Source organism: Ambystoma mexicanum, chromosome 9 (genome assembly GCF_040938575.1).
Source record: "Ambystoma mexicanum isolate Mex_15411 chromosome 9, UKY_AmexF1_1, whole genome shotgun sequence".
Classification (NCBI taxonomy): domain Eukaryota; kingdom Metazoa; phylum Chordata; class Amphibia; order Caudata; family Ambystomatidae; genus Ambystoma; species Ambystoma mexicanum.
Window position 1 is genome coordinate 131193934 of NC_090931.1, and position 16110 is coordinate 131210043.

At 50.8% G+C, this 16110-nt stretch overlaps 1 protein-coding gene across 4 annotated transcripts in view; it reads right to left on the reverse strand.

The window, feature by feature from the left end:
- The window catches only part of DIXDC1 (DIX domain containing 1), a 560841-nt gene that overhangs the window by 522999 nt on the left and 21732 nt on the right, over positions 1 to 16110 (reverse strand). For all 4 annotated transcript variants that reach the window (XR_011274537.1, XM_069614294.1, XM_069614291.1 and 1 more), the window contains exon 2: positions 718 to 838. Coding sequence is in view for 3 of the 4 variants with exons in the window: in XM_069614294.1 (XP_069470395.1) it covers positions 718 to 783 (66 nt within the window). In the remaining variant the exon portion in view is untranslated. The remainder of the gene's footprint in view (positions 1 to 717; positions 839 to 16110) is intronic.

Below are 16110 nucleotides of genomic sequence, written 5' to 3' on the forward strand. Positions count from 1 at the left end.
AGGGGGCATTACCGGTCGGGTACTACCGCCGGGGCTACAGTAACAAGCCAGAGTGCAGCAAAAGCTTTAACGTAGCCGACAGGTCATGTGTTCTATTGCTATCAGTATCCCGGCACATTGTACTGGGGTACTAATAGTATTTTTACTCGCCTTGAGAGACGGTGTGGCAACCATTTCTCAGCTTGAGCACAAAAAAAACAAAATAAAATGCCCACCATCGATTGGGGAGAAGGGACTACACGTAGTCTGTTCTCTCTTTTGAAGGCGCCCATTAAAAATATAGAAAAAAAAGAAAAAGAAAATGGCTGCCACAAACGGGTGGTGAAGAAAGTAAAGGAACTCTGCAGGACTCAGTGCTCTGATCAAAGCACAGCAGGTGAGTCTTTGTCGGCCGGGTAACGACCCGGCGAGGGTCGTTTGTAACAATCTGATTGTCCCTCGATGGATACTAATCTGAAATAATATTCTCAGATTTCGAGGGGATATTAAATTCTAATTCAGAATCTTCTGTTTCTATTCTTCGTTATTGTACATTCTGTCTCTTATGTGATTCAAAGGATTATTTTTAACGGACTTTGAACTTTGTCCTATTACCCAAAGTATGCAAGGCTGCTTACACTGCCAGTTTAAGATTTCAAGATGGCAGCACAGGAAGCATTAAGCATCAGTCTTTCTCATTGGAGAACATAATCGGAGCACAGTTCTGTCCTCACTTACCGAAGGCACCACTGGTGTGGGGGCTGCTGACCCTGGAGCCACTTCATTGGGAGTCCCCATAGCCATGGAGTGCTGTGTGCGACGCCTTCAGAACAGGTTCAAATGGCATGTAGGACTCGCTCTGCAAAACAGTGCATTTAAAGATGAGGGATACTAAAGGCTCTCCACACATGCAGACAACAATAATCACTTTTTTACACAGTGCTGAAACTCCTCTGTGGCATCTGGACACTGCAATACAATTCCCACATTAGCCAACCTATGACCTCATAAAAATAAAAGGCAGAGTTGGGCCGAGCGCCATCTACCCGCAAATAACTCACAATAATGTGGGATCTGACCGACTACTGGGCCTCCTTATTTTCTGTTGGATTCCTGGAATTCTCTCTCCTTGTTTCTCAGTCTCTCAGCTTTCCTCTTTGCCCCGCTGTATCTCCCTCCAGAGTCCCTCCAAAGTTCCGTGGGCTAAAGTGTATGGGTGCATATGACCCCACCACACCTCTATGACCCTGGTTTTCTCTCTGCTGCTCTCACACTTAGAGGGATTGCTGGAGGTAGGAAATGTATCGCGCTTCGATGGAATTTTGGGGGTGGGAAATGTACCTCACTTGGATTGTTGGAGTAGGTAATGTATCATAGTTAGATGGAGTGTTCGGGGTGGGAAATCTACCTCACTTTGATGGAATTTTGGGGTGGGACAATTACCACATTTGCATGGCTTGTTGCGGTGGGAAATGTATCACACTTAGATGGATTGTTGGGGGTTGGAAATGTGTTACTCCTAACTAACCAAACTAAAAACTCACCATTCTGTATATCCTCAAACTCTGAATTAAACACAACCACACCTCTACCGCATCACAAACCGCACGCACTTCACAACAGCCAACACAAAACCATACCATGTACAATCATACCTCAACACCACATGACGGCTATCAACCGAAAACGCACCTACGTTCATTGACTGGTTTCTCTGAATTGAAGCTGCCAACAGCACATCCAAGCTCTCTTGCTCTTCTCCTTCTCGATCCCACAAACAAACCCCCCCCCCTGAATCCGCCTTCCACTGCAGATACACCAGAGACCACACAAGCGGCAAGAGTGCGCGTACAAGACCCATTTCCATTAACATTGCTCCACTTGCCTTGCTCTTTTTGTGACTGCATGCCTTTGGTGCACTTTTGAGGGACAATGTGGGCCAGTCTGAGGAGCGGTAAAACTAGTGGCTTTGATAAATGCGATTTACCTCATGTGCATTAAAAAAGGCACAGTTTGGTACATATTCTTTTGCAAAAGCGCGTGCTCGGGTGTGAGAAATTCGACTATCTGTCCGGTGGGTGTGCGCTCGCCTGGGCTTCTTTGAAAATTTAAAATAAAATGGAATGATAGCAGATCAACCTCCGGAAAATGTGTGGGCTAATCCGCACACATTTTCCTATGCTCATCGCATGGCATACACATACACCACTGTACTCTGCATGGTGTATGGAAGGCATGGTATCAAAGTGAGACAGACACAAGTGATCACAGTTCAAGGGTGTTTATTGAACTTTCACAAGGGTGTGATAAATGCCTATTCTAAACCTAAATCTAAGATGGGAGCAAGCTACGACCATCAAATAATAATAATAGTTGGTAGTTGGGTGGTACTGCAACATCTATGGTTGGGCCCATTGGTTCTTGTAACCATGTTTCAGTTAGGCATTGGATGTCTAGCTTCTCATCTACAATGTAGTCGTGGATCTCCTGTGCATATTTTGTCATTGACCTGGTGTTAAGCAAAGCAATTTTAGGATTTGAGTATTCTGGTGCTATCTCCGGAACTATTGTTTTATGGGGGTCCATTATAGGTGGTATACTTCCATTCAGTGTGGTAATTGGTGTAGGCGGGTCAGGTCTGCATCTAATATAGTCTTGGACCAGCCCTTGGTGCTGTAGTTTAGTAGCCTAGGACAGTAAATCGCAAAGTTTAGGGTAACCCATACCTGTGGATTAGATGTCAGAGGGACTTTGCAAGATGAATCCGGCAGCCTTTCGTGCCGTGTGCCGTCGCGGAAGCGCCGGCTCTGAAGCGCCTGACGTTTCCTTAAGGTGATGTAAGAGCACTCTGGGAACAGTAGTTCCTAATTGTGCGTGCTTGTGTGTCGGCCAGAAATGCCAGAATGCACAACAAAATTCAAAGATAACGTTTCACTTGGTATTTAAATGTTAGTTCACTTACAAAGACTTCCAAGGCAGCTGAAACAAAATAAACTTAAACGGTCTATTCAATTGCAACTCAATTCGGTCTATGTTTCATCTAAAATGCTGACATTCATTCAAGTTTCCGTGATTTCAATTTCAACTTCCTGCTTTCCTAGTTTACTAAGTCAAATACACTATGTTGATTTTAGGTGCTGCAGTCCCTAGTTGACTGAGCTTCTAGTTTTGAATACACGTTGTTAAATAGCAGATCCAGGTAAATAGCAAAGTAAATAACAAAGTACTGGTACAGGAAAAGACACAGATGAGGTGAGCGCAGGTGAGTAAGGAACTTGGGACGTGGCAAAAGTCATAATTTAAAATACAAAATCTGTGCATGTGCAGTTATTTATTATTTAGTGTCGAGAGGATAGCTCAGGGGCAATGTGCTCACCTTGGAAGCAAGATGACACAAAGCAACACAGGTCCGATCCCCGGGTCTGCTCTTAGAAACCTCTGGGTATTTAGCACATTATTAATAACCTATCATATCATATAATTTAACATACTTGTTTACTGTGTGAAACAGGCCTGAAGTTAATGAAGCACATACCATGGGTTTAATCAGAATTCATAAAGAAAAAAAAAGCGAAAAGTAGTTTTAGGGTGGGGCAATAGCGTTTTTTACTTTTTGCAAAGTGCTGTAGAAGTTTAGACTATTTTACAAACAGTTCATTCTTACTAGTGTTCCACTGTCAGATGAGATGATTGACCTGTATACCCGCCCAGAAGCCTGAAAGTCCAAGATTTGTGTTTCTAACGGATCCGACTGAGGCCATTCATCCTTTCCACATTGAATGACTAGAAAAGATTGAGTCCCATGTGTGCTCTATAAGGAGAAATAGATGTTAGTTCCATCGTCTCACAGCACGGTGTGCAGCCGAGGCTAAGGCTCCCTCTCTGTACTCCTTCCAAACTGCACATTTCCGTTTTGTTCTTTTGTTTTTCTCCATTGATCTGTTTTCTCTTGTGTTCCCCCGTCGCGCCTAACTCTGTGCCCCCGCCCATCCCCACTTCCACCCTGCCCCTTGTCGATAGGTGTGTGGTTCACGCATGTGACCGCAATCGGTCCTCTTTAACAACTCCTTCAGGGCAGCCTTGTCCGGGGCAGCTGGCGAAGGGCGGAAGGCAAAGGGCAGTTCCCTCTTAGGCAGCTCCCTTTCCCTGTTTGGCCCCGTTCACCCAAGTGAGCCAAAGCCAGGCCACACAACCTACTAGTAACGACAAAATAATTAAGTATCACTCTTCCACAATCAGAGCTACTGTTTTCAGTTCATAAACCAATGCTTACTACCACGCCACATATTAGGTGACCATAGACATCGCAATACGTTGCCTTTCCATACATACATTTCATAGCAGTAATACTTAAAGTTGGCCCCGTATTGCATTTAGCTATGACTCTGACTTTAGCCTGTATTGCATCGAGCTGTGATTTTTAATTTAGTCTTTATTGCATCTAGCTGTGATTTTGAATTTAGTCTGTATTGCATCTAGCTGTGATTTTTAATTTGGCCTGTATTGCATCTAGCTGTGTTTTTGCTTGTACCCTGTATTGCATCTAGCTGTGATTTTGAATTTAGTCTGTATTGCATCTAGCTGTGATTTTGAATTTGGCCTGTATTGCATCTAGCTGTGATTTTGAATTTGGCCTGTATTGCATCTAGCTGTGTTTTTGCTTGTACCCTGTATTGCATCTAGCTGTGTTTTTGCTTGTAGCCTGTATTGCATCGAGCTGTAAGTCTGAACTTAGCCTGTACTGCATCTAGCTGTAAGTCTTGAGTATCGCCTAATATTGTTTGCTAATTGAACACTTGCATACCCCATGCCAAATAACTCTACATAAAGCACTCAAATACACAGGGCACAACACCTCAGCCACTAGGGTGTACAGATTACACATACTTTGCAGAACACTAGAATGAAGCTATCCCCCACGGTAAAATGTGCTCTAGCTGCACACATGTTCTCCTTCTCTCGCATGCTACCCTCTATGCACCCACCCGCTTACCTGCTCAACATGGGTGACTAGCAGGGACTTGGCAACCCTGCGCTACCTTCTTATTGTCGAAGATACACACATGCATTATATTTCTCACAGAATAAATGTTCCCATATTTCGACCAGTTCCCCCAGGGCATCCAACCTACAGTGCCTTGAGACCATACCAGGGGTCGAAGTAGCTATACAAATGCCCATTGCAGTACAATTTTAATGTTAATGTATTTGTATGTTTAGATACTGTATTTTGTTAAAAGCTAAATGGGCAATATAACATTTTTTTTTAAAACATGATATATTCCAGGCACTGCTATTAGTTGCCCAGGCACTTGCACCGCTTTGAACTTGCTACCATCGATGAAAGTTAATACTACTACGGCAGTGTCCATGCCTACACAAAAGCCCAAACTGTTGGCATTGCCAAGGGGTGTTTTATTGGTGGTTTTGGTTTTCACCCACTGCCCAAGGAGCACAATAGAAGCGACTTACGGTTAAGACACTTTCGTGTTTTAGCTTTTGGGATTGGACGCACAGGTTCGCAATAGGGAGTGTGGTCTCTTTACACAGCATAACTAACTGCTGAAGGTCCAACCTCCAGAATGAAATGTGCTGCAGGGGAAAAAGGCGCCTCAAGGCAAACAAAAGGGACCCTCTGAGGAGACAAGGTGGCAGGGTGGGTGGAACTTTGGAAGTGTTTGTTAGCAGCCGCCCAGCAGTACTGCCCTCAGCTGAAATAAGTGCCAACACCAGTGTTTTGACTGTTTTTAAAGAAAGAACACAAACACCTGAAGGGGGTTAGATCAATCCAAAGATGCCAGGCTGGGTCTCAGAACCCAAAATGACCCCATCAAACAAAGGGGCCTCCTCCTAGGGTCTCGTTATGAGTATGGGGGCAACTGAAAAAGGGCAGTAACCCATTACCTTCTATTTTTTCATTCCAACTGATTATGGGTTTGTAAAGTGGGACGGATTCCACAATGCCGCCACTTCTCCCCGGCAGGGGGCTTTCCCATGGGGCCAGGGAAGTGAAGCCGCTGCCCGATGGTCCCGCTGGGGTGGTATTTAGTGGGAGGATCCCACAGGTGGGGACCCCCTCTATGGGAGACGTGAGGACTGTTAGGGGAGAACGCGGTATCCACAACATCATGATGCCAGACATATTTCACCCAACCGTACAAATAGGGCTCAGACAGCCCCATCCTCTCCTCTCCTCTTTCTTCTACTAATTTTCTTATACATAGCAATTATGTATATAAGACAGATAATACTGTGACGAGGAAGAGTGAATATGGATGACTACAAAAGTACTGCTACGAGGAAGAGCAGGACAATGAGGAGCCCTAAGCGGAACCGATGCGAACATACTAGCTACTAGAAGCTACAAAGACAAACCGACAAAAAAACTGATGATGGGTTCTCCTCGAAGTCAGTCCTGACCAAGCAAAGCAACATGAAGACTTCGCACTTAGGACCCGAACGGCAGGTGCAAGAAGGCAGGAACAGAGAAGATGGAGAAGAGCCACAACCTACCTGGTTGTTGGGGAACCTGGCATCCAGTGGCAGAAACCAAGCCAGCCGAGTGGTCCAGGCAAGAACCGATGTGCAGTGAGAAAGCAGTAGGGTGGAGCCGCCGCGGGTAGACCGCGAGTGCCCAGGGGAAGTCGCAGAAGCTTACTGGTGTTGGAGAGGACCCGAACCCTTGCGTACCAAGTGCAAAGGTATGCAGAGGGGGCCAGGAAGGCACAGAGAGACCCCAGAGCTGTGGCTGGAAGGAAGTACAGAGCCCTCTTCCTCCAGTGGGACCGAAGGGAGAGACCGGTTGCGAACAGAGGGGGTGAAAGAGCACCCCAAAGAGACTCAAAGTGAGGGCTGGCAGGATAGGGAACAAGGCATAGGTAAAAAACATTACAAAGCTGAAAGAGGGGTCGGGGACCAAAACATTGAGAAACCAAGAGAGTTATATATACGAGACGATGCCTGGCAGGTTAGTGAACCAGTCTTTAGAAATCCATTTTACAGAGCTGAGGAAGAGGCCTGGGACCCGCACAATGACACGAGAAGTCGAGGGGAAGAGATCATTTGACACAAGACATGAGAAGTCCAGGGGGACGAAGCCTTTGAGAGGCCCAAGGGAAGAAGAGATCATTTTGGCATAAGTTACGAGAAGACCAGAGGAAGGGAGATGTGTCCTTTGGAAGAAGACAGAACTTTGACAAATAAAGCTATTGGAAAGAGAAAGGCTGAGAAAGGCTTGGGGAAGGGAGACACCTTCCCAAAATAGTTTTGGAACTTTGCAGAGAAGATCTAGAGAGAGAAAGGCCTCCTCCCTGATCAAGGGGAACGACACATTAAAGCCTAGTGACGGCTAGGGGAAGAAAGATATTCCCTCACCATTTGTGAACTGATTGAAACATCCTGAAGAAGGCAGTCATCCTGCTAGAAGCAGGGTCCAATCTAGTTCCAGGTTTCTGGTGAAGTGCAAGGGACGGAAATAGGTTTGGGACACGGGACAGTGAACTATTTACTTTTAACTGACATTCTGACGTTATCCTTAGTTTTGTTTGTGGCAGGGAAACCCCTCTTAGTTATAGGCACAGGTAGGGTACTTTTCCTTATTTTAAGTTCAAGAAAGGTTTATGCCAACAAGCATACCACCTTTGTGGCCCCCGTCTACTTCTGCACCCTTGCAAAAGCCACACACTGTAAAACCGTTAGCATGTGCATGGCAGTATAGCCATCTAAAAATAGCGGTATGACCACGAGCAATACCTTAATTCCCCAAATATGTCCAAATGGATTTTATAAAGGGGGTATCAGAAACTCAGTTAAGCGGTGACGCCACTGTGACCACCGGTGGCAACAGTCATTTTGTATGGCGGTATTGGCGCTACTAATACCGCCGGGCTGGTATTGTGGCATCTGTCGATGGTGCAGAAGGGTCAGCACTAGAGAGCCCCTTTATGGTTGGCCTGTCCCCACAATAGAAGCACGCACATATATATACCTGGAAATCTTTCAACAATTCACGAGGGCTTTAAGAAGAACCTGCAGGAACAGTCCATTACAGCTCATTCTTAGCATTACACATTTATTGAGCTAAGAAAACGCCGCCCATAAATAACCCTTGGGGATCGGGTTAAACGATCGGTGCAGCTGCGATTGCTGAAGAAATCCTGCCCCTGACTAGCTGCAATCGCTTATTATAAACCTCGGTGGTACTCCTTTCATCATACTCTCAAAGAATTAAGAATTCGGGCAGTATATTTTAAATAATCTCTCATGAACTTCTTTCTTTCAAAGTGCCAGGATATTGTGGTGATCCGAGGGCCCACGGTGGTGGAGTGCGGGCCCCCCCTAGATCTGGGCCCTGCGCGCTGGTGCGTCGCGCAAGAACGGACAACGGAGACGTCCGCTTGTTCCGGCGCTCCGGACCCAACTGCCGCCGGGCGCCGCCTTTATTAACCGCTGCGCATGCGCCGGCCTCTGGGCCGCGCATGCGCATTACGTGTACCACGTACACAACATCCCTCCTTTTTCCCCTCAAACAACAAAACATTAAACATGGGGGCCAACGTGGCTCAAAACATTTTATACTTAGACTTTATTGCTCAGGTCGCTGAGTCCATAATGAAGTCTTGGAACCTTTGTGGGGGGCGGCGCCCTTCCCTGCGGGGATACCTGGGCGGGCCCCTCTCGAGGTTCTCTGGCTCCTCAGGGTCTCCGGGCGGTTCAACGTTCTCCGGTGGCGCTTCTGCCGCCTGCCTTTGGCCAGGATCCGGTTCTACTTCAGAGGCTGCTTGTCCTATGCGTTTGAAGAAGGACACATTTCTGGTCACTATCCCACGCGCGTTCGCCGCCGTGATCATGGATCCCTTGACGTGGGTAACTCCCACCGGTTGTGTTTCATAAGTCATTGAGAGTTTCCCCTCCGTCTTCCTATTTCGGACCAGGACGGTGTCTCCTACTGCTATCTCTTTTTCCGGCAGCTTCCGCCTCATTGTCTCCTTCTCGTTTCTCGCTGCCCTGTCTGCCGCCACCTGTGCGTCATCAATCACCCCTGGGTGTCGTTCTCCTGCTTCCGGTATGAACCCTCTGGGTATTCGCTTGAACAGTGCCTCGGCGGGCGCAACTCCGGTGGATTGATGTGGGGTGGACCGGTACTCACGGAGGAATTCGATCAGGTTATGGCGCAGGTCCTCCCCTCCATTGACAGAAATGCGAAAAACTTTGTTAAGTGTCCGCATGAACCGCTCAACCTCTCCATTGGCTCTCGGCCACAGCGGGGTCACCTTACGGTGCTTGATGCCTCGTTCTGCGCAATATCTGGCAAAACGCTGCCCTTGGAACAGGGCACCATTGTCCGAGCAGATCTCGAGCGGGAAGCCGTGGGTGGCGAAAATTTTGTCCATGGCCAGGATAGTGTGATCGCTGGCGGTGGATTCCACGAGTTCCACCTCCGGGTACCTCGACCACTGGTCCGTCACTACTAAGAAGTATAGGCCTCTGCCGGTCGAGCCGAAGTCTGCGTGGACGGTGCCCCACGGCACGTCGCTCCGTGCCATGGCTTGAATGGGCGGGCTCTTTTCTGCCGGACTCGCGGCTTGGCAGGGGATGCAGGCCCTCACGAAATTGGTCACCCGGTGTTCCAGGTCGGGGAACCAGACTTTCAGCCTTAGGCGCGCCTTCATCTTAGCCATGCCTTGATGCCCTGTGTGGGCTAGCTGGAGAACCCTCGTGACCAGGGACCTGGGGATCACGATCTGGTCTCCCCGCAGTAGCAGGCCGTCCGTGGACACCGAGAGCTCGTGTCGGGCCTTCCACATTGATTGTAGGTCTCTCTGCGCCTCCGGGTTTCTTCTGGCGTTGTTCAGGAGGACGTCCCGCCATTCCCCCGTGGCTACCGCTCTTTTCACTCGCAAGAATGCCTCGTCAGAGTTCGAGTCATCTGCAATGTCCTCCCTCGACAGGGCCACTGGCAGAGCTGATTCAACGACGAGATGCACAGCGTCCCCAGCGTCAGACAACTCCACCGGGTTCTGGGCGTCCCTCGTGCCTGGGTGGCGGGACAGGTAGTCTGCGGGGTTGTGGGTGCCTGGGCGGTACACCAACCTGACGCTGTATTCTATGAGCGATAGCATCCATCTTTCGATACGGGGAGGCGGCTTGGAAGAAGTGCCGGACAGGATGGGAATCAGGGGTTTATGGTCTGTGACCACGACGACAGGTCTGCCGAGGATGTATATCCTGAAGTGTTTGCATCCCCATAGGATGGCAAGGGCCTCTCTCTCGATTTGTGAGTAGCGCCTTTCCGTGTCGGTGAGGGCCTTGCTAGCGTATGCTATGGGTCTCATGGCTCCCAGTTCGTCGGCCTGCATGAGGACTGCCCCTAGTCCTACAGGGCTGGCGTCAACTACGATCTCTGATTCCCGGCTGGGGTGGAAGTAGGCCATTGTCTCCTGCTCTGACAGGGCCTCTTTGATGGCATTGAATGATCTTTGTTCCGTCGCTGTCAATTGCCACGGTACGTCATTCCTGGTAAGTGCCCTCAGCGGTTCTGATAGGGAGGCCAGGTCTTTGATGAAGCGGCCGCAGTAATTGACCATCCCCAAGAAGCTCCGAACTTCTGCTGGAGATGTGGGTGGAGGTGCATCTCTGATGTCTTTCACTTTACCAGGGTCAGGGGAAATGCCGTCCGCATGAAAAGTGAACCCGAAGAATTCCAGCCGATCTTTAAGGAACTCGCACTTTTCTTGGTGCAGTGTTAGTCCTACCGCCTGGAGCCTCTCAAATGTGCGTTCCAGCCTTGTAAGGTGTTCGCTCTCTGACTTGGCGAAGACTAAAATGTCGTCAGACATGTTAATGACACCCCTCAGGCCGGACAATGCTCCTCTTATGGCGTTCTGGAAGACCTCAGCCGCGGATGAGATCCCGAAGTTAAGCCTCTTGTATTGGTACAATCCTTCGTGCGTCGTGAACGTAGTAATGTACCTCGACTCGGGGTGTAGTTCCAGTTGATGGTAGCCGGATCTGAGGTCTAGTTTGGAGAAGACCTTGGCGCCTTGGAGTTCACCGACGATATCATCCAGGGTGGGCGTGAGGTGGCGCTCTCTTTTGATGGCGGCATTTGGGAGCCTCATGTCCACGCAGATGCGCACGGCCCCTGGTTGTTTCGGCTTTGGGGCTACTATGATGGGCGAAACCCAAGGGGTGGGCCCTTCTACCCGTTCGATGATGTCTCGGTCCATTAGCTGTTGCAATTCCTTCTCCACTTGTGCCCTCAGGTGAAATGGAATTCGGCGGTGTTTGAGGGCTGTCGGCCTTACGGACTTGTCGATGTGCAAGCGGATAGGGTCTGCGTTCAGTTTGCCGATACCCTTGAAGAGACTCTCGAACTTGTGTAGCATGCTTTTCAGATCTGCGTGGTATACCCCAAATGTGAAATGGACAATGTCAAGCGCTTCTGACGCAGCACAGCTCAGCAAAGAATGGGGGCTGACGTCGGTGACGAAGAATCTTGCTTTGATGGAGTTTTGTCCATGAGATACTGGGGCGACAAATGCACCCTGGATGGGTAGGGGAGTGTCTCCACCGAATGCATATATCCTAGCCGTTGATGTTGACAGTTCTGGTGGGCCTGGCAGGGCTACATAGTGTTTGGTGGCTAGCACGCAGACCGAAGCTCCGGTGTCAATAAGGATAGGGGTGGGAATGCCCTTGATGTTGACGGTGCACTTGGGTTGGCGCTTCGTGCTGGAGCTTTTCGCGATGCTGGAGATGACGAAGACTTCTTCCTCCTCCTCCTCTTCTTCTTCCGCGAGGTCTAGTTCTTGCAGGCCTTGATCAATCGAGGAGATGCCTCTCACTCTGCGAGTACCGCCTCGCCCCACTCTCTCTGGTCCTCTCGCTGTTGTAACAGGGACAGCCGCACGGCACATTCTGGCAAAGTGACCCGGTGTTCCGCACCTGGCGCATGTTCTTGACTTCGCCGGGCAGTCACTGCTGTGTGGGAGGTCATACCCACAGTTCGAGCACGATGGGGCGTTGCTTGGTGTGGACGCGGTGTCAGGCCTTTTCGGCGCCCATCTCGACCTACTCACAGCCGACCGTCCTACTGCAAACGCGTCTTCGAGGTGTCCTGGTCGCGAGGCAGCGTCCATTTTCGCGCCTCTGGCCTCTGCTAGCTCATGTGCTCTGCCTAGGTCTAGAATCTGCTGGAGGGTCAGGCCAGGCTCTCTCAACACTTGCCTCCGAAGTTTTCCGGAGCTGCACCCCTGTAGTAGTTGGTTGCGGACCATTTCCTCTTCGTCGGCCCATCTGCAAGAGGTCGCCAGGTGTCTCAGGCGGGCGCAGAATTTGTCAAGGGGTTCATCGTCCAATTGTTTCTCAGCGCCCATGACAAACCTGTCAAAATCCACATTGGCCATGGGTAAGAAGTGGTCTTTGAGTGCCTGCTTGACCGCGTCGTATGTGACCACGGGGATGACAAGGGAGTCGTAGATCTTGTGGACTTCTGCGCCTGCCGAATAGATCATGGTTGCAATCTTTTCATCATCATCGTTAACCCCAGCTGCCCTAAAGAACATGTCTAGTCTTTTGACCCACAATAGCCACTTCGGGCCTAGCTTGGAAGGGGGGCCCAGTGGCATCGAATTCCGGCATGGGGGCTAGGGAGCTGCGGGCTCTGCGGGGGATCGGGGCTGCGGCACCCTCATCGTCAGCACCTTCACCCATTGCAGTGCTGGGTACTCACGGGTGGCTGTCTCGGCCCTGCGGTAGTGTTGGGAGCGAAATCCCCTTCTTTCTTCTTTGTTGCCACAGTCCTGCGCCAGCAAGACTGTGGGCGTTCCAAAAATTGTTTTAGTGACCTTCCGACGCCGTTGGCGAGTGGCGCACGAGCACCCTGTTGGGCCGCAACCACGGTCGCCACGTGTGACGGGGAGCGGGGAAAGAAAATGGCTGCCGGTGCGCTGTTGGTCCGTGACACGGCAGACTCTGTCACTCCGTTGCTGCCGAGCACGGAAGTGGGCCGTGGCTCATCCTTGTCGCCAGTGTGGTGATCCGAGGGCCCACGGTGGTGGAGTGTGGGCCCCCCCTAGATCTGGGCCCTGCGCGCTGGTGCGTCGCGCAAGAACGGACAACGGAGACGTCCGCTTGTTCCGGCGCTCCGGACCCAACTGCCGCCGGGCACCGCCTTTATTAACCGCTGCGCATGCGCCGGCCTCTGGGCCGCGCATGCGCATTACGTGTACCACGTACACAACAGATATTAAATACGACCTCCCCTTTGAAAGCACAAAAGCCCATGGTGAAAGATGCCAGCTTGTAGCCACATGATTGGCCTGGAAACGTGGCACTTAGTTTAGACTCGTTTTCTAGAACAAAAAGTACAGAAGTTGGATAATAATAAAATAAATGGACAAATCTACTAAACCAAAATGGTGAATATTTCACTCGACAGGCTGAGCTCCCAATCACCAACCAAGCTGTACTTCATTTCCGACCTCAGCAGGGCGGAACCCCGAGTCAGGGCGTGATCCGTGATCTCCTCGTTGTGTACTCAGCAGCAGGCGCATTAACCTGTCGGCTTGTCTTTCCATCGGCAAGCGTCAGGGTAAACACTTGTTTCCGCAGATCAGAGCTGCGTGCACAGGTGTCGTGAGAACAGCATCCCGGCGGCCTGGTCTTCTGTTTGCACAGTGCACGCCACAGCAGCACGGGGTCTGCCCGAGGGGGGTACGTTTCACTGCTCTCCAGGGTCCCCCGTGACTTTAGGAATGCGGTTCGAGGTGTCTGATAAGCACAGCTACCAGTCGGTTTAGGGCTGTCCGAGCCCATGAGATGGAAGCATCTCGTGGTGCCAACGGTGTAAATGGCATATGAACCCGAAGCCACGGCAATGCGGTGTATGAGCTCACTCTCTGGATACACGCAGACAAGAGTGCTGGGCCGGCAGAGCATAGCGCCGAGACTAGGCTGCTCCTAGGCGCTTGTGTAGTACAGGGCGTGGAGGAGGGCGGGAGAGCAGGAGAAAAGGGGAATGAAGGGAGGGTCAGTTGGAGGCTTCGGAGCCATGGGTGGTCTGTTGGAGGCCCTGGGCTCAACGCACCCTTCGCCGGCAAGGATGGTCTGCTGCTGGTGGCTACGGGAGTATCCCTTCGTGGCCATGGGAGATCTGCTGTGGGACTCAGCATAATTCCTTCGTGGCCATGGGTGGTCTAGTGGGGCCACAGGATGGCCCTTTAGTGGTCTATAAGGGTTCTATGACGATGCATTCGTGGGCATGGAAGGCCTGTTGAGGGCCTCGGGAGGATTCCTTTGTGGCTATGAGAGACCTGCTGGTGACCACAGGATGGTCCCTTCGTGGCCATCGGAGGTCTGCTGGTGGCCACAGGATGGTCCCTTCGTGGCCATGGGAGGTCTGCTGGGGGCCACAGGATGATTCCATCATGGCCATGGGAGGTCTGATGGTGGCCACAGGATGGTCCCTTCGTGGCCATGGGAGGTCTGCTGGGACCCACAGGATGGTCCCTTCGTGGCCATGGGAGGTCTGCCAGGGGCCAAAGGATGGTCCCTTCATCTCCATGTGAGGTATGCTGGTGGCCATAAGAGGTCTGATGGTGGCGAAAGGATGGTCACTTCATGACCATGGGAGGTCGGATGGTGGCCACGGGATGGTCCCTTCGTGGCCATGGGAGGTCTGCTGGGGGCCACAGGTTGGTCCCTTCGTGGCCATGGGAGGTTTGATGGTGGCCACAGGATGGTCCCTTCGTGGCCATGGGAGGTCTGCTGGGGGCCACAGGATGATTCCATCATGGCCATGGGAGGTTTGATGGTGGCCACGGGATGGTCCCTTCGTGGCCAAGGGAGGTCTTCTGGGGGCCACAGGATGATTCCATCATGGCCATGGGAGGTCTGATGGTGGCCACAGGATGGTCCCTTCGTGGCCAAGGGAGGTCTTCTGGGAGCCACAGGATGATTCCATCATGGCCATGGGAGGTCTGATGGTGGCCACAGGATGGTCCCTTCGTGGCCATGGGTGGTCTAGGATGATGCAGTAGTGGCCATTGGTGGTCTGTTGTGGGAGCTCAATTGCAGGTGGGTATATGACCTATATGTTCTATAGCGATCTATTGGGGGTAATAGGATAATCACTTCCATGGGGGGCCTATTGGGCCATATGATAATCACGTCCATAGGTGGTCTACTGGGGGCAAAGGATAATCACGTCATTGGTGGTCAACTGGGACCATATGATAATCACGTCCATAGGGGGTCTATTGGGGTCAAATGATAATCACTTCCATAGGCGTTCTATTTGGGCCATGGGATAATGATTTCCATAGGCGGTCTAATGGGGCCATAGGATAATCACTTCCATAGGAGGTCTATTGCAGCCATAGGATAATTACTTCCATAGGTGGTCTTTTGGGGGAAAAGGATAATCACTTCCATAGGGTGTCTATTTGGGCCATGGGATAATGATTTCCATAGGCGGTCTAATGGGGCCATAGGATAATTACTTCCATAGGCGGTCCATTGTGGCCATAGGATAATCACTTCCCGAAGTGGTCTATTGGGACCATAGGATAATCACGTCATTGGTGGTCTACTGGGACCATAGGATAATCACGTCATTGGTGGTCTATTGGGACCATAGGATAATCACTTCCATAGGTGCTTTATTGGGGTCATAGGATAATCGCTTCCATAGGCAGCCTACTGGGACCATAGGATAATCCCGTCATGGGCGGCCTACTGGGACCATAGGATAATCACGTCATGGGCGGTCTATTTGGGCCATGGGATGATCAGCACCTCTTGTCTTAAAGAGAACGTCGCCAATGGCTCCAAAGTGTTTATGCTGTGCCCCACTCCAGTCCAAAGAAGGCTGCTTGGGCCCCCAAAATGAATGCACAGCCAAAGTTCCTCATTGACCCATCTCCAATCGACAGCCTGAAGTCTGCCCTCCCCCAAACAACCCCCATTCCACGGCCTCCCCTCGCGCCACCCTATGGGGCCAGCCCCACGGTTGAAGACAACGGACTCATTCCACAGCTTGACCCCTAACGCAGCGCCAGACACGGCTGCCGCAGTGCAACCGGGAGAAAGCTTAAAACACGTCGCAGCGGACCACCACGCGAGGCAACC